The sequence below is a fragment of the Symphalangus syndactylus genome, chromosome 1, assembly GCF_028878055.3.
Source record: "Symphalangus syndactylus isolate Jambi chromosome 1, NHGRI_mSymSyn1-v2.1_pri, whole genome shotgun sequence".
NCBI lineage: Eukaryota > Metazoa > Chordata > Mammalia > Primates > Hylobatidae > Symphalangus > Symphalangus syndactylus.
This window is the reverse complement of record NC_072423.2, coordinates 69,368,092-69,385,894: the sequence shown is the minus strand read 5'-3', so window position 1 is coordinate 69,385,894 and position 17,803 is coordinate 69,368,092. Positions and strand designations below refer to the sequence as shown.

The 17,803-nt window shown below is 44.5% G+C and overlaps 1 protein-coding gene across 7 annotated transcripts; it reads right to left on the bottom strand.

Annotated features, from left to right (window-relative positions):
* Positions 1–5,719: 5,719 nt before the first annotated feature.
* Positions 5,720–16,941, bottom strand: TGIF1 (TGFB induced factor homeobox 1). 7 transcript variants are annotated; one of them, XM_055237392.2, is made up of 4 exons: positions 14,395–15,435; positions 13,965–14,148; positions 7,595–7,821; positions 5,720–6,765 (listed from the first exon to the last, which is right to left on the bottom strand). In XM_055237392.2, exons 1-4 carry the CDS (start codon positions 14,608–14,610, stop codon positions 6,190–6,192), a joined length of 1,203 nt encoding a protein of 400 aa, XP_055093367.1. In that variant the 5' UTR covers positions 14,611–15,435; the 3' UTR covers positions 5,720–6,189. The 7 variants fall into 7 exon arrangements, with proteins under 7 accessions (XP_055093367.1, XP_055093395.1, XP_055093376.1 ...); XM_055237420.2 differs by having other exon boundaries at positions 13,965–14,288; positions 14,395–14,412; XM_055237401.2 differs by lacking the exons at positions 13,965–14,148; positions 14,395–15,435 and adding an exon at positions 16,687–16,941.
* Between the last annotated feature and the right edge of the window lie 862 nt (positions 16,942–17,803).

The window sequence follows — 17,803 nt, the reverse complement described above, 5'->3', positions numbered from 1 at the left end:
CAGGATAATTTTTTAAAAGAGGCATATGTAAAAATTTAAATGTGTACCTTTTGTTGCATTTCAACATATTTATAGTCTCTGAAAGCCCTATCCTCTCATTACAATTTATATGGAGATAATTTATGCCTTTCAAGTATTAAAATATATATTAGCAAAAATCTGAGACAAGATAGGAGAATTGAATTTGTCCTAAGATCATAAGTTAGAATGATCTGATCAAATAAGAATATGTTCAAGTTTCAGTAATTTTTTTTATAAAGAAAATTCTTTATAAAGAAAATAATTTGGAGGTTGGGCATGGTGGCTCATGCCTGTAATCCCAACACTTTGGGAGGCCGAGGCAGGTGGATCATTTGAGGTCAGGCGTTCAAGACCAGCCTAGCCAACATGGTGAAACCCTGTGTCTACTAAAAATGCAAAAAAAGAGTGGGACGTGGTGGCACACACCTGTAATCCCGGCTACTTGGGAGGCTGAGGCAAGAGAATTGCTTGAACCTGGGAGGCGGAGGTTGCAGTGAGCCGAGATTGAGCCACTGCACTCCAGCCTGGGTGACAGAATGAGACCTTAACTCAAGAAAAAAAAAAAAAAAAAATAGTTTGGAATATTTTTTAAAAACAAAAAAGCTGACACTTCCTAGAGTAACAATTTGTCTTCTGAAATCCCTCCATGGTTTTATTTTCCTTACCTGTATGTTAAATGTTTGTCTATAAATATGTTCCTTCTAAACTTGAGTAAATTTCCATCATTGGATTTGGTTTCCTTTGTAAGTCACCCACACTATGCTTCAAAGGTTGCACATTCTATTGATGTCTGTAACACATTTCATTCAAAAACCCCATTTCCTTGATATTTAGTTAAATCCCTGTACTACTTATTATTTTTATTCATTGATTTCTCATGCTTCCTTTCTTTGCCAGCTGTGCTATTGTAACCATCATCCCTAAGTTACCGCTCTTCTTTCAGCCACAAAGCATTTGTTGAATGTCTCTCTTTTCAGCCTCTGAATCATAAAACTCAGCCCAGAACATAGCCTGTTTTTAGAGGTCACGATTTTTGGAGGTTAAGACTTGACACATTCTCCTGTTGATGAGCTGAATGAGACCTAAAACTGATTTCTAAACATTGCTTTTTGCTCTCTGCCCAGTTTCCAGAGATAAATTTTACTTTTTGATTTAATACAAATGAATATTTTGTATTCCTGCAGTAAGTTTTGGGGTCTATCACTCAGAGGCTTAGCTTTACGTATGGTATAAGCTATGTGTATATAGTGCTAAATATCAAATTTATGCTAAACTCTAATTGAACAAGCTGACCTGGGTGACAAAATAATTCTACAGCAAATTACATTTCTGTAAGACTCTAATTTTCAGTCCTTCTGTCCAAACAAAAAGACTACAGAAACAATTTTTGTTTTGTTTTGTTTTTAGGTCTGGAAAAAGAATGGTCAACTCCCCATGTTCTGGATAAGGAGAGAAACAATGGCTGATTTAAAGAATTATTTAAGGCAATGGTTCTCAATCTTTGGAATCACTAAGAGATCTTCTAAAAATTCCCAACTCGAGGCCACAGTATTTTTTTTTTTTTTTAGCTTTATAGGTGATTCCAGTGTTAAGTTTGAGAACCACTGATTTGGAGTTTCAAAGTAACTATAGTAAAATTCTAGTTTCTAGTAATAGTGGATTTTTTTTTTTTCCTTTTTCAGACTAATTCCCTCCAGGTAACAATCATAAAGTGTGAATGAACAAAAAGTTAAACAAACAAAAAGCTAGTTGAAGGCCTGAAGAGTAACCAAAAGCAGAAACTGGAGGTTTGTCTCCCCCTAAAAGAAGGGAACTTCAAGATGTACAAATGTACCTTTATGCCTGAAGGCAGTCCTCATTCTTCAGAAGGTTAGGGGTGGCAGAAAGCTGCAACTTCAGTGGCTTGAGATGTTAAGGACAGAAATGGGGTAGGCAGAGCAGAGCAAAAGTTAAGAAAGTTAGGAGAAGAATTCTGGAAAGAGGGGAACTGAAGAAGGAGCAAATCTCAACCTCTGAATAGAAATTTTGTTCAAATCCCTAGTTGGTTTGTGCAGCAGAGGAGACACCAGTGGGTCCATTGAAAGGCAGCAGCCGGAAGCTGAAAACTAATCAGAGACTTCGGCTGCTATCCATTACGGGATGGTTTGAAGTTTCAGTTCAGGCGAATGAGCTGCTTGAGGACAAAAGTTAACTGTTCTGAGGAATGTAGCCGAATCCATAGTCTTTATTAATGTACCATCCTACTGTCCAGCATATAATAAAAAATCACTAGACAAGAAAAAAAAAGTGACCCCATACAGAAGTGAAATATAATAAATGGAAACTGATTCTGATTAGGACATGTTACAATTAGCAAACAAGTATTTAAGGCAGCTATTATAAATGTTTATAAGGATATATATTCATAACTAGTAATGAGGAATCTCAGAGAATTAGGAATGCTAAAGAATCAAGTGGAAATTTTACATGTGAAAAATACTAGCACTATAATGAAAGTCCACTGGATGAGTTCATGAGCAGACTGAAGACAGTAGAAGAGTTAGTGAATTGCAAATAAATTACACAAATTATTCAAGACTGAAGAAAAAAGAGCTTCAGAGACATGCAGGACAACCTCAAGTGATCTAATGTAAATTTGCTGGAGTTCTAGGAGGCAGGAAACCAAGAAATAAATTGAAAAAATGGCCAAAATGTCCCCAAGTTTGATTTTAAAATAAATAAAAATAAAAACTTAAGATTTACAGATCCAAAAGCTCAATGAACCCCCAGCTAAACAAGTACAAACAAACCATACCTAGGCACATTTTAGTGACACTGCTGAAATTCAAAAATAAGACAGCCAGAGAAAAAGACATAGTATTTATGAGAATAATGATACAAATGACAGCTGATGTCTCATCAGAAACAATGGAGGCCAAAAGACAATAAATGCCTGCCAAGTGCTGTAAGAAAAAAAGCTATCAACCCAGAATTCCCCATCAGTGAAATGATCCTTCAAAGATTAAAGTGAAATAAAGTCATTTTCCATGAGCTCATTTTCAAAGCGTTTCAATGAGCCTAAACTTGTCACTGGACTACAATTCTCAAAGAAATCATTCAAGCTGAAAAGGAAAGACCTCAGATGTCACTCAAATCTACAGGAGACAATGAACATCAGAAATGGTCAATATTTGGCAAATATAAAAGACACATACATTCTTTTTTCTCTTAATCATTTAAATGACGCTTGTTTTAAGTGAAAATGATAGCATCATACTGTTGCGTTTATTATGTATGTAGCTGTAATATATGTGAAAAACCAAGGAAGAGAGGAGAGGGAGGGTGAATGGAACTATACTGTTGCAAGGTTCTGTATTTTATGAAGCTGTATCATATTAACCCTAAGTGGATTGTCGTAGGTTAAAGATGTATGTTGTAATACCTAGAAGAACCATTTAAAAAATATGGTGTATAGCTTATAAACCAAAAGAAAAATTAAAACACAAAACTGCACTTGTACCCTCTAAACCTATAAAAATAGGCCGGGCTTGGTGACTCACATCTGTAGTCCCAGCATTTTGGGAGTCTGAGGAAGGCAATTCACTTGAGGCCAGGAGTTCAAGACCAAACTGGGCAACATGGCGAAATCCCATCTCTACTAAAAATACAAAAAGATTAGCCCGGCATGGTGGTGCATGCCTGTAATCTCAGCTACTTGGGAGGGAATCCCTTGAACCCAGGAGGTGGAGGTTGCAGTGAGCCAAGATGATGCCACTACACTCCAGCCTGGGCAATAGAGCGAGACTCTGTCTCAAAAAAAAAAAAAAAAAAAGAATACTTTTTTAAAAAGAAAAATTAAAACATAATCAGAGAAAAAGACATTTTATATATGAGAATGGTGATATTAATTATATATCTTAATATATAATAATATATGATAATATGATATGAGAATAAAAATATTCAACCTGAAAGAAGGCAGGAAAAGAGGAGCAAAGAAAAAAGCCAAATGGTAAACTCAATCTAAGCATATCAATAATTACAGTAAATGTAAACTGACAAATGCTAAGTAAAAGGCATTTGTCGTTTACATTTACTGTAAATAAAAAAGCAAGACCCAAACTATATGCTATGGGATGAACTTCAAAAACACAAACAGGTGAAAAGTAAACAAATTAAAAAGATATATTGCACCATGTAAATTATAAACATAAAAATCATTTCTATTTGGCTTTGATATGAACAGCTTTTTACATTTATCTTTTCAATTAAATGTACCTGTTTTTAAATAATGGATTACATTCATTCAACATCAGCTATTATCAACCACGACCTGTAACAACCTCAATAGGGAAAAAATGAAGCAAAACATAGGGAATTTAAGGTGACTTACAGTTTTTCTTTTAAATGAGTCATATGGCTCCTTTCCTTCCCCTTCCAGTATGAGTGATGAAACACCGTAACAGGGCAAGCCCTTTAGGACTTGCTCATTTCCCTCATCTATACTAAAGCAAAATGTTCAGCCTTTGATCTAGCTGTTGGAGCAAGTAATGATTCTTGATCACCTTTGCGTCATTCATTTTTATTAATGTTTATTTTGTTCCTTGTATTTACTAGTACTTTTTGGGTTTTTGTCTATTTCTGTGACTCTCTGAGGTGGGGCCAGACCATTCTAAGCTGATGTGCCCTACGAAGCTGCACCCCACAGGCTAGAGCACAACATTCCCTCACCTAATTTTCTTACACCTCTTGGTAGTCATCCAGCAGTTTTCTTCTTTCACTTACAAGAGAAGTCTGACTTTAGCTCTTTCTATAGTAGGGACTTTCTAAAATAGTTTCAAAATCAGACAAATTTGTGAGTATTTTTCTACATTCTTGAAACAATACTGAAGCTCTGATGCTCCCTCACACTTAAACAATTCATAGCTGGGGCAGGGCTGGAAAGAACATGACTGTAACAACAAAGAAAGCTCGTACTAAGCATGACTACAAAGAATGGTTTTGTGGCATGTGACAAATCTGCTCAACCATACAAGTGAAAGGAGCAACACCAATTCCCTTCTGGCCATCTGGGCTTTGTTAAGTGATTGTCTATCCCAACAAACTCCACTTGTACATAGCACCATTTTTTCACAAACCGTGACCTTGGAAAATACTCACCTAATAAACTAACAATCCCACCATAGACAGAACCCCACTATTTCATCATTTTAGAAAACATTTTGAGATGTTTTAAAAGGTAATTTCTCTGCAAATACTATGCTACTTTTGAATACAAATGCCTTAACTAAATGTACCACTGAACAAAGGTTAAAGGGTAACGTGGAAAAAGGGCAAGAGTTTGCTTGCGTTGTTTTTCTTCTGAAAACTTAGCAATAACCGGATGCTTCAAGACTTTTCTTTACAACACAGCCATGTTTTAAACTATGCAGGACAGATCAGTAAGGGATTTAGTGGCTAGCTAAACACTGAAATGATTCATTTCAATTTGCCATGCAGTTTAAGTAAAGCTCTAAGGGCCTGCTATGCCTCCTATCAAGAGTAAATATCACACATCCTGTTTATGCAAACTGGTTTGTTGTCCACAGGTTTTCAAAGAGCTGGTGACACCCCCTAACACTGCACCCTACCCCCCCAGCTTCCTGCTCACTGGGGTGCTATATTCCTACTCATTTTTAAGAAGCGCCTCCCTCAACAGAAATACTCTGAATTACAACAGTTTTTAAAGAAAATACTTTATTATGTCATGAAAAAAAGGCATCAATCAACTAGATTTATACTTGTTTGAAAAAAAATTGAAAATTTATTAATTAGACAGTATGTGGGCATCCTGTTCCACATGGGAATGAGAAGATGCTATAGGTTCTCTAAGTATTGCACAGTCTGAAAAAATAACAAAAAAGGGGAAGGGGAGGAAAAAAAAAATCACATGATATTGGGAACCATCTCACATTATGAATAATCTACCAAGAAACATTTAAAAAAGAAAACCCTTTGTTTCTACAGTAGCTTTGAGTTTATAGTTCTTGGAATGACTGTATTCCATTGAAGACATCTCAGTAACAGGAAGCTGTTTTAGCAATCCCATGTGCAAATATTAATAAAAAATATATAAAATAATGCAATTCATCTCTTGCCTTCACCCCGGCAATCATGACATTTCTGAGAACTGTTTTGCTTGAAAATGGGTTAAGCTGTAAGTTTTGCCTGAAGCTCCATCTCTGCAGCCCGTTTGAGTGCAACATCCACTAGAAGCTGAAATCCACTAAAGTCCTGGTTGAGGTCCGGTGGAGTAGGGGGAGGAGTATTGAAAAGACCACTCTGTGTGTTTGTACTTGGTCCAGATTTACACGTGTCCTCTGGGTACATGAGAGAGGTGTCTGTAAAGTTGTTGGCCGCTATCTGCTGTATATCTGTGTTTTGTCCCACACCAACCGACTGACAAAGAGAGAAAGGGACATCTTTTAATGCAGTCACAGTGGTATGGCAGATCACTGATGGACGAGCCAAAACTGATCCCGGGGATGACGGCTTAGGAGACAGTGGCCTCCCTAGGGTTGGGTTTGGCCCAGCTGTACAGGAATGAAATGGAGTCTCCTCTAGAGCTGGCATGAAGTTTTTGATGCCCATCATGGACTCCACAGAGCTCGTTTCAGAAATCTTGGCCCCACGGCGGGAAATTGTGAACTGATTTGGATCTTTGCCATCCTTTCTCAGCATGTCAGGGAGGAGCCTGCGGCGGGCGTTGATGAACCAGTTACAGACCTGAAATCATATCGGTACGCTTTAACACTTTCCTCATTCACTCAGCCAATGGGTTCTGAGAATGTTCTATGGGGTACCTAATTGATCTTGCTCTCCGTATTAAAGAAAGCATGAAAAGGCTTATCTGAACTTACAATGTTATTTCAAGGTATTTGAGCTCTGCCAAGAAAGCAAGCTACCAAAAAATAAAAAATAAATAAATAAAAGAAAGCAAGCTACCACCTGTCATAAACCTTCTTCTAGTTTCTAATACAAATTTCCTTTTTTGTCTCTTCATACTTAAACCTTTTCAGGACGAAGAAAAAGATATAAAATCTCAAATGCTTAAAAATGATTTGAGAGAGAGGTTTACCTTTTAAGTCTTCCCATTTTAACCTATCACCTACTGCCCCAACATTTAAGTTAATCAACTACAGGAAAACCTCTCCTTATGAAAAGGGCCACTCCTCCCAGTAACTGATTTTTCCCAGTTCAAATGACTATGTCAACAGACATAACATGAATTACCTCACTGAAGTCCTCCTTGTTTAAATATCAAACCAGTTTCCTGGACAATAGAGTAAGGTTTAACCTCCTTTTAATGTCTGTTGCATAAAGGAAGGTTCTTTTGGGCATTAAAGGAAATGCTATCTGATAGGTGACTGTCAAGTGTTTCTGTGTTCTCTAAATAGCTAGTTATTAGCTTTTAACACTATCACGTTTACAATAAAAAGATATTCCTTCTGTCTTTGAGTGGCGAGGAGCTTAATGACTTGACACACACAGGAATGCCATAAAATGACTTTGAAAATAAAAATGCATCCGTAAACCTCATGCTCTCTTTCTTTACCTGTAGTGTAGACAGGTGTGTTTGCTGGGACAGCAATGCTTTTTCTTGCTCCGAAGGATAGGCATTGTAACGGTGCTCATACAGCCAATCCCGAAGAATCTGCACAGACTCCTTGGGTAGGTTGCCCCTTCTCCTTCTCTTGCCTGAGCCAGCAGATGAAGAAAGGTCCAAGGGAATGTCCATGCTGTCCTCATCCTCAGTCTCACTGCCAGATGCTGCAACAATACCTAGGAAAGGACAAGGGCCAGTTGTCAATTGTTTTATAAGCACAGCAACTATTGCAAAGCTCACTTACGCTGACCATTCAATGTAACCATGTTTTCCCAACAACTGAGAGCGAGGAGAAGGAGCAGTGTTTTCTGTCCTGAATTCAGGGTACAAGTAAAAGTAATTTGACTAGCACCACATGGGAGGTTCTCAACCAAACACCAGATGCCTTTTCTCAGCCGCTTTCCTCTAGGATTCATTAACTTCTCACATTCCTTTTGAATGATGCTCAGAAAACTCTTTTGTCTAATCATTGGAGGAGACAAACTGCACCCAAAATGAATAACCTGCCACATTTGAAACAGGAAGGGTGCTGTGGCAGTTGGAATGTGCCTACCAACCTTCTTTCTAAGATCAGTGCTAACTAGGAAAAGCAACCTAATCAGTATCCTAATGTACATTTTAAATGTTACTCTTCCTCCTTCCTCTACTGAAGGTTTGAAAAAGGGAGCACTCCTACTTTTTTCACGGATATAAGGAAGGAAAATTACATACTACACTGAACCCAGTTAGTATTCTAAAGGTAAAACACATGTTAAAATTTTCTGCTAACACCATGCATGGTCATTTCTTATTCATTGCTATGTACATTTATTCAAAGTTAGACATCTACTTTAAATGGGCAGTACTAGTCACCTTTTATTAAATACGACCACTGATGTTTTCAGTTTCATCACACAAAAACATTTTTCTACTACTGGTACTTTAGTAAGGTCAAAAGATGCCTAATACTAAATGAATTAAAAATGTCTCCTAGGCTGGGCGCAGTGGCTCACGCTTGTAATCCCAGCACTTTGGGAGGCCGAGGCGGGCGGATCACGAGGTTAGGAGATCAAGACCATGGTGAAACCCCGTCTCTACTAAAAATACAAAAAATTAGCCGGGCGTGGTGGCGGGCGCCTGTATTCCCAGCTACTCGGAGAGGCTGAGGCAGGAGAATGGCGTGAACCCGGGAGGCGGAGCTTGCAGTGAGCCGAGATCGCGCCACTGCACTCCAGCCTAGGCGACAGAGCGAGACTCCGTCTCAAAAAAAAAAAAAAAAAAAAGTCTCCTAAATTTCAGCTACCAGTTTGATCTCAACCTGGAATAGAATACTACATATCAATAAGCAGAGTTTACTCTTAAATGACTACATGACAAAGGAAACTGAATATGCAAGCCCCAGAGGAAGCTCTTTTGGCTGTAAGTACTTTAATCCTGTCAGAAATTTTAAGAATTCACAAGCCATAGAGAATATTTAAATCACAGATGGACTCGGTTCAATAAAGCTTCAGAACTGGCCTTTACAGATATTTAAACAGCATTCTGAACTTTAAAAAAAATTAAATAACAAACGCTATTAATTCCACCTTTCAAAAACTACAGCAGCCTACTCCGAATGACTAAAGAAATACATTCTTTTGCTTGTTGTAGACAACCTAGAATCTTAAAAACAGAAATGAATTACAAACAATGGCATGCTTGAAAAAAATCAGTACTCTATATTAGGGGAAGTAATTAAAATAACAAAACTGTAAAGGTAAGCATTTTTAGCTTTTATACTTTCTTTCCTCTGTAGTACGTAATTTTGGTTGAAAATATGACTTGACCTTAATTGAGCCAGTTCCCCTTGACAGGAAATAAAAACGGAATATTCCTCTTAAGCTAAAGATCATGTTTTTTAAAGGAATTTTTCCCACCCTTTTAATTGACTCTGACTTGGTGACACATTTTTAGTTTTGGACTGCAGGGGGCAGAAGGTGCTGCAGGGTATTCCTACAAAAGGAAGAACTCTCCAAAGACGAAAGTAAAGCAAGTTCTAACAAAGAGGTGGATGAACTTGCAAATTCACTTTAGCTCACAGCTTAATAAACAGCTACGAATAAACCGCACAAGAATCCTAAGTTTTAACTGCCATGTATTTGAAATTCCCCTCCCCTGATGATTTAAGTTTTTAAAAAGTTTTTCAAAAGTGCCCATTTAAAACTGAAACTACTTTCACTATTGACAACATGAGACTTTCAAAACCCATATTGAAATCTGGGTGAAGAACTATTAATAAAATAGCTTAAAGAAATTATAGCTGAGTTCCTGTCTCACATTGGCTTTAATAATTAAAGAAATCGAACTCTTAAAAAAGGTGTCAAGTTAATTAAATGACTAAAGCAAATTTGAATAAAGCAATTTGTTTAAACTCTCCAACGTCTGAAAAGCCAGATATTCCTCTCAAGGCTATTATCTCCTACCTTTTTTTAATCTAGAAAAAGTGTGAAAATTTGCTCATTGAACAGTGAATTCCCAACTGTAAACTGGTAATCACAAAGAGTCTGAAACAAAAAAAGCCCCTGAAGGCTGCCCTTTGATCTGCTTGCCTAGTTTGACAAGAAGCCTGATCTTTCAGAATAGGTTAGTGACACACAAAAGCAGGTTTCAGTTAAGCAACACCAAACTACAGCGCGACTTTACTCTGTTCTCAGTTCATTTAAATAAATGAATGCCAGGCCTCTGGAACTCTTAACAAATATTTCCAATATGTGCACAAAAGCTGAAGTAACAGGAAGTTAAGACTTCAGTGCCTTGGCTACGCCAGCTGATATTTCACTGCAGTAAAACCACGTTTGCTGCTGTCAGGACTGTTTTCATTAAAACTCTCCCTCCTGGTTGTGGCTCAGCTTGGAAAAACAAAGACTTTTTTCCTTCTTACTCATTTCCTATTGTAACAGCGCTTTTGAAAAGTTTCCCGGTTAAGACTTGTTTCCAAACGTCTTGCTTTGCTTACACTTTAAAAAATGTGGCGGTGGGGAGGGTGGGGGCAGAATCACAAGCTTCTTTCACGCTATCCGCATACAAGGAAATGTTGTGTAGAAAGCCGCAACATGGCCTGAGGATCCCGCCGCTCTAAGCAGCGACTTTGTTCCTGCACTTTTTTTTTTTTTTTTTTTTTGAGACGGAGTTTCCCTCTTGTCACCCAGGCTGGAGTGCAATGCCGCAACCTCGGCTCACTGCAACCTCCGCCTCCCGGGTTCAAGCGATTCTCTTGCCTCAGCCTCCCGAATAGCTGGGATTACAGGCAAGAGCCACCACGCCCGGCTAATTTTGTGTTTTTAGTAGAGACGGGGTTTCTCCATGTTGGTCAGGCTCGTCTCGAACTCCCGACCTCAGATTATCTGCTCGCCTAGGCCTCCCAAAGTGCTGGGATTACAGGCGTGAACCACCGCGCCCAGCCCTGCACTTTCTTTTCTGAATAGCTCGGTAACATCATGAGACAGGGAGGCAGGGAGACACTGATTGTGAAGTGACTCTAGAAAAAAGATTGCTGGGAAAAGTCGAGATGCACAATTAGGAAAAAGCAAATTAACCCAACAAGTTTCCTGACCAGAAGTTCTCCTTTGAGCTGGGAGCAATGTCTCTTGCCTGTAATCCCAGAACTTCAGGAGGCCAAGGCGAGAGGATTTCTTGAGCCCAGGAGTTCGAGACCAGCCTGGGCAACATAGCCGGACCCGGTCTCCAGGAAAAAAAGAAGAAAAAATCAGTATCTCCTTGGGAGAAGCAACAGGAATCGAACACTCAAACCACCAAATCCAAGGTGTGGTTGGCTACCCCAGCCAAAGAGCAATCCCAAAGAAGGAATTCAACAGTTAAAAACTGGGAGCAAAAAGACTTAGTGGGTTTTCCTTATCAATCTTTCAGATTATTTTTAAGTCATTTTAGGCGATCTTTTGGCGTCACTCTCAGCTTTCTGGGAGGACACTATTATCACAAACCAGTCTTACCAAACCCCGGGCTCAAGAATGGAGCTGAAAGTGCACTTGTTTTAAGAAAACTTGAATAGATTTGCAGACTTTTATAAGACAAGACAGTAAGGAGGGCCCGATTTCCTCAGGAGTCTTTCCAGAGCCGACGGGGAAGGCTCCCCCGTCCAAGGTAGTTTTAGAGGAGGACCGCGGAGGAGCACGAGAGGGAGGGGCCCAAGGAGGAAAAGCAAGTAGCTTTTGTTCTTGAGAGTTCCTCGGCCTCAAGTGAAATAGGCCAGCCCGCACACTGCACGAGTTAGCACAAGCAAAGAAACTCCAGGACCCAAGAAACTAGAAATGAGGCCGTGAATCCCACTTTCTCAGGGACCTGCCCACCCCAGACGACTCGCCAGGGAAACCTAAAAGGGAAAAGAAACCCGGGTAACCTCGGCAGCCTCGGCTCCCCTGACAAGCCCTGAACCAGTGGCAAAGTTTCCCCTTCAGCCCATCACCTCTCATTGTTTCCATGAGTCGGCGCCGAGGAGCTAGACCCTGTGCGCCCTGGGATGGGGACCGCGGAAGTTCCCACCGATGCGGCCGGCGGGGCCCAGCCTTGGTCCCCAGCTCCGGGGAGAGGGCACGCGGCTGTGGGCGGCGCGCCGGTGGTGGCGGGGGTGGGGAGGCAGGAGGACCCTGGGAGTGCAGAGGGGGTCGCCAGGGAGGACCAAGGCGCTGGGGGAAGGTAGACCAAAGTGCCGCGGGAGAGTCGGGGGGACGCCAGAAAAGCCGTGGAAAAGGAGCACTGGGGATTCCCGGGTTGGGGGGCGGGTCATGGAAAGTAATCAGAGCCGCCCCCGCCACAGCCCGAACAATGCGGGGAGCCCACCCCGGCGGACTCCCGGCTCTGCGCTAGAACCAGCCTCGAAACACAGAGCCCCTCACTTATTCCGGGGAGGCCCACCACAACAGACAGCGAGTCTCTCTAGACCTGTCAGCCCTCCCAAGGGTCGGCACGGCTTTCACGGGGCGTCTCGGACGCTCCCCGCGCGTTTTCTCCCAGAGCCAATTCCCTGTCCCGAGTCCTCCCTCCGTCCCGCGGGGAGGGGTCCTTAGGGCGTTCTACCAACAACGACTACCAGTTGACCCGATTTTCACGTTTAATTTCACTCTCGCTGGGAAAGCCTGGCGGCAGAGGGAAGCTCCGCGCGTTTCAGGGCCTTCCACAGAAACGCAGCCGAAGGAACGCCGCTGGCCTTGCGGCTACCCCCTAGGAACGCCCCCCAGCGGGCCGGGTCTGAAAGAATGTGGAGTTCCAAACTCCAGGCGGCTCCCGGGCATGCGCAGTAGCGCCGCCCCGTCCGCTTCCCGAGTGATTAACTTCTGTTTTGAACCACTCCACATAAATCACAACAGAAACGCCATCTCCAGCCCACGGTGGAACACTCGGGGGACCTCCCAGCCAGGGACTCAAAAGTTAACTTCAAAAGGGACTTCACATTCTTTGACCTTTCAGGGTGTTGTGTGTGGTTTCTACACCGCCCGTCCCCCTCCGGTGTATTTTGTTTTTAAACCAAACTGACGGCAAGTTTTAGTTGTAAAGCTTCCAGAACGCTTCGTGGAAACAATGACAGCCTTGCTCTTTGCACTTACAACCAACCCTGCTTGTCACATTTGGACGCATTTTGACTGCATGTCGCTTGAAGTTGCTGGCCCTGGGTCCTAACTCTTCCTCCTGCCCCAAAATTCATCGTGGGAAAACTTTGAGAGACTGGGAATTTGTAAAAGTCTGGCTTTCCAAAGCTGTTTACACCCGAGGGCGATGAGGGGGTCCAGAATCGCATTCCTTCGATCGTAAAAACACCACATCCCTAAAAAACAGTGCTAGGGCCCGGCTGGGAGTAGGGGGGCGGCGGGGGCGGCGGGGGCGGGGGGAGCCTAGGAGTGGAACTTTCAGACAAAGGCGCGGCGGTCCCGCGGCCCCGGCCGCCTCGGGTCCGGATCGGGAAAAACGAGGTGCTGGGTCCCTCCCTACTCGGACCCCATATCCCCAGCACGCGAGAAAGAGCGAGAAGCCACGCGGCGGCTGGGCCGAGCGTGGGGTGTCGGCGGAGACAATGAAACTTGCAGGCGCACAAACAAGGCGCTGAGCGTGTTTCTTGACAACGTGCCAGCAGCGTGGAGCGGCTCGCCCCACAACAGCCCCTCGTGTTGTGTCTAGCAGGAAAACAACCGCTGCCGTTTCAGACGCAGCCTCAACAAAGAGCACGGCCGCCACTCCAGAATGAGAGCCCCTGGGCGGAAAAGTCCAAGTGACTCCGCGCGGCACGGCCCGGCCAGCACGTTTCCCCGGACTCGCGTCTCCTGGTGCGCGCAGCCCGCGGCCGCCTTACCTTTCTTGCCTTTCATTCTGGATCTCCCCTCCCAGCGCGAGGCAAGGCTGGGGTCTGAAGGGGCCAGGAGCGGGGACACAGGGGACAAGCGAACGTCTCCTTCACAGCCGACTCTCCCGTAACTTGTAGGACGTGCTCCAGCCGTTATTGCTAAACAGGGCGCTCTGATCCCAGGCGCCCGCTCCTTGGGTGGAATTCAAGTGACACTTGGGCTTCCTCCCGCCGGGATCTTCTGGCAGCCGGCCGGGGGCTCTCCCTCGCCCAACTCTCTCCCCTCCCCTCTCCGCTCCTTTGTTCCCTGCTCCTGCTCGGCGCACCTCGGCGCTGTCAGAGTGAGAGAGGCGAGGAGGGAAGGTACAGGAGGTCCTGCCTCCGCCCCCAGCCGCCCGCCCCGTCCCCCTCCCGCTGCTCCTCCGCCCCTCCCCCGCACCTTCCAGCCGGGAAGACTGGACCGAGCGCGGCGGCCGCTGTCACTCGTCCCTCGGGGGCAGCGGCGCGGACTCGGGGGGTGGCCGGGTCCAGAAACACGATCCTTTCCGCCTGCCGCGCACTGACCGCCCGCATCCCTCGCCCGGCGGTGGGGGCACAGCCGAGCGCCCCAGGTTTCTCCCTTGGGCCTTTCTTCCCGGGGCTGGCGAGGGTGCATTTGGTTCGGAAACTGCAACAGATGGAAAAAAGGACACCTCCCTCCTTCCCTCCTCCACCCCAGGGAAGAAAAGTTTCCCCGTCTCGTTTTTGACAGCTGCCCCGAACCCTCCTGTCCCTGCTCTAGCCGCACAAGACAGCCGCCTCTGATTCAAGGGGCGGGGCATGGGAGGAAAAGTATTCGAGACAAGAACCAACTTCTTCCAGAATGCGCGGCTGCCATTGACACGCGGGCGCGGCGCGGCGCACCCTTCTTCTCCCGGGGCTCTTCCTCCAGCAGCAACAGTGGGGGGTCGGCGGGGGTTGGGGGGGAGATGATGAGACACAGCCTAAGCGAACGTCTGTTCCCCCGGGCTAAAGCTGCGAGTTCCGGACTGGATTGCAAGGCAGTTTCGAAATCTTGACACGTTGCGGACAGACACTTGTCATGCTCACATGCTCTTTAAACGTCTCTGCCTGGGGACGGCCGGGCGCGCGCCCGCCTCGCCAAGACTCCGCCTGACACCGCGAGTCGCCGGACCCCGGCAGCGGCCACTTTTATAGCTAAGGGGTGACCACGCCGTGGCTGCTTATCTGTTTCGGTCAACAGTGTCTACTTTTAGGACTGGAACCCTGCTAGGGGATCCCTCCTCCCCTGCGGTATTTCAAACAGAAACTAGCCATTAAGTAAACACACGTTCCTGCTGACTTATTTTGGTCCACAGTTAGGAGGGATCCAACAGGAGTTTCTTGATGAAATTACGCTTTCAAAGACCAGATGCTGTTTGACTGACTTAAACGCATGCCCCCTCCTCTGGTTCTAGTTTTCGCGTGGTTACGTCCTGTTGTTTTGAAGCAAACCAACTGTCACATGCCACACAATGAGACTTCCCCCATCACTTTAAAAAAAGGAAAAAAAAAGCCCCAAACGTAAATAAGCCTAGCAGAGACAGCGCCCGGGTCTGCCTCCAGTCTGAGCTCTGTGCTGTTTTTGTTCGATAACCTCGGTGGAGATCCCGGCAGAAGAAACTCTGTGGAAATAAGATTAAACCCGAGGAGTACTAAGACGGCCAAGGGATAACTAACTCGACTTTGGAGCGTCTGTTTCAGGATTACGCCGAAAATTAGAGCTAGCCTGCCATCCTCCCTCAAAAAAAAAAAAAAAAAAAAAAAAAAAAAAAAAAAAAAAAACACCCCCGCCCCTAGAATGCGTGGAGGCCAGAGTTTAAAAAGCCTGGCTGGTTTTTCCAATTAAAGGACTAAAATGAATCAACAGGGAAAAAAAGCGTAAAAAAGCGTCTCTCTAAGAAGGCAGCAACCTTATGATTTTTTTTTTTCTGTGGTTTGCTGACTGCTGGGCACAGAAGAGAACACACATCTAAAACGGCTCGCGGGGAACGTGGTCCTGGGGAGAAGCCACCCGCCCCGACGCTGCCCTGCAACTGCCGGGAGCACAGTTCCTTCCCGGACCTGGCTGCAGATGAATCAGCTGCTGCGCCCGGTGCGGGGCAGATGTGGCGCAGGGAGGGGGCCAGCGCCCCCGCCGCCCGTTAGAGGGCCGCCTCGCTATTTCATTTGAAGGGTTGTTTGTGGCTGGGATTGGTGGCTCATATCCGCTGGGGAGCCGGGAGCGGAGGGAGGAGAGACGCCGGGAGGAGGAGCCGGGGGCTGGGCGACGCTGCGACTCCGCGGCCTGAGTGGCAGGAGCCTCGTCTGGAACCGGGCGGTTACTGGGGAGACGCTTTGTTTGCTAACTTCGAAAGCGGCTTCGGCTGCCTCGGCCGCTTTCGAGGCCACTCCACAAAACACGCCTTCGGTCGGTTGAACCCTGCCATCCCCCGCCCGCTTTAGCCAGCTCGAGACAAAAATGTTTCCCTCTTCCCCGTGGTTCTCCTTGGCCACGCGGTGGCTCTCATTATGTACACAAAGGTAGCTTTGCTTTCGTCCAAGCGGACTTGGCTAATGACTGCGATTCTCAGGCAACCAAGATGGAAACTGAGAATTGGAAAGGGTTCATAGCTTGAAAACAAACTTTCCAGGGGAAGGGGGGAGCGGCGGAGACAATTAAAAGCCTCTTTTAATGGAGGTGTGAACTCACCTTGGCTAGAAGTCAGGCTTGATCGGGCCAATGCACACCTTTTGCCTGAGCAAGTCATATCCAAACAGTTATTAAAGCTGGCGAGGCACTCCAAAGAGAAACACTGGCACAATTCTGTGATGCAGCGAAAGCTTATTATAGCTCAACCGCCCCCGTAGATGCACCCCCACTGCCTCCCCGCTACCAACGCTGATCCCAAACTTGGAGTTTTGGATTCTTGGTGCATTCTGGGAAGAAAGTGCCTAGGGTCAGCGCAACGTAACAAAGGGAACAGCCTCAAAAAAGTGGGCTTTAGATACCAGCAATTGCTTAGGGGTATTTTTTGTTGATTCGTTTTTCTCGAGGTGGAAAAACAAGTTTCAGTTCTAGCTCTGTCAGTCCCTTCCAGTCTCAGGGCCTTGCTATAAAACGGATTCAATGACTTAAGATTCTTTCCAGTGCCTTTAAAAAAAAAAAAAAAGTATATAGATTCAAATTTGCTACATATTATTTGCTGATTCATATGAATGTTAATTGAGTTGGGAAATTGCTTGAGTAAAATTGAGGCGTTGCTTGGTGCTGGCGGAGGCTGCTGATAAACATTTTTCACCATTATTTTTTTTCTCTCCAGGCACACATAGTTCCTTTTGGTGTCTTATCTTCTGAAGCTGCCTCAAGGCCAAGCAAAGAAAGTTGTTAAAAAGTTAAGTTACTTTTCACAGCCTGCAAACCCTTCAAAGGCAAGAACTCAAATAGAAACTTGGAAAGGCAGATAAGCCAGGAAAGTGTACTAATAAGTGCACTTAATATGATTATTTTTTGATGCCAGGTCCACCAAGTGAAGATTGGAGGATGTATTTGTTTCTTCTACTCAACAACAATTGATGAAGCATGATTTCCATCAAGGACTGTGTTCTAGGTGGAGAAAGGATGACTCACCCAGTCATTGGATCTCTTTTACTTCCAGTCTCTGGAAGGCAGGTATCTTTATAAAATATGCAGACAGCTAGGTTCTAAACACTGGACAAGAGGTCTGTAATCATCCAGTCACATCTCAGGTCAGAGGGTCTTGGGCTGCTTAAGAAAGAGCTGACCATTGTCTTAAGAGCCTGGGGCTGGCCTAGAGCCATCTTGAGGT

Excerpts from the sequence above, each read along its gene's own strand:
- TGIF1 (XM_055237392.2), bottom strand. The coding sequence starts at position 14,610 with ATGCACCCTCGCCAGCCCCGGGAAGAAAGGCCCAAGGGAGAAACCTGG. Across the intron at positions 7,822-13,964 it reads CAGAATGAAAGGCAAGAAAG|GTATTGTTGCAGCATCTGGC; the intron begins GTAAGGCGGCCG and ends GTCCTTTCCTAG. Across the intron at positions 6,766-7,594 it reads CACACCTGTCTACACTACAG|GTCTGTAACTGGTTCATCAA; the intron begins GTAAAGAAAGAG and ends ATATGATTTCAG.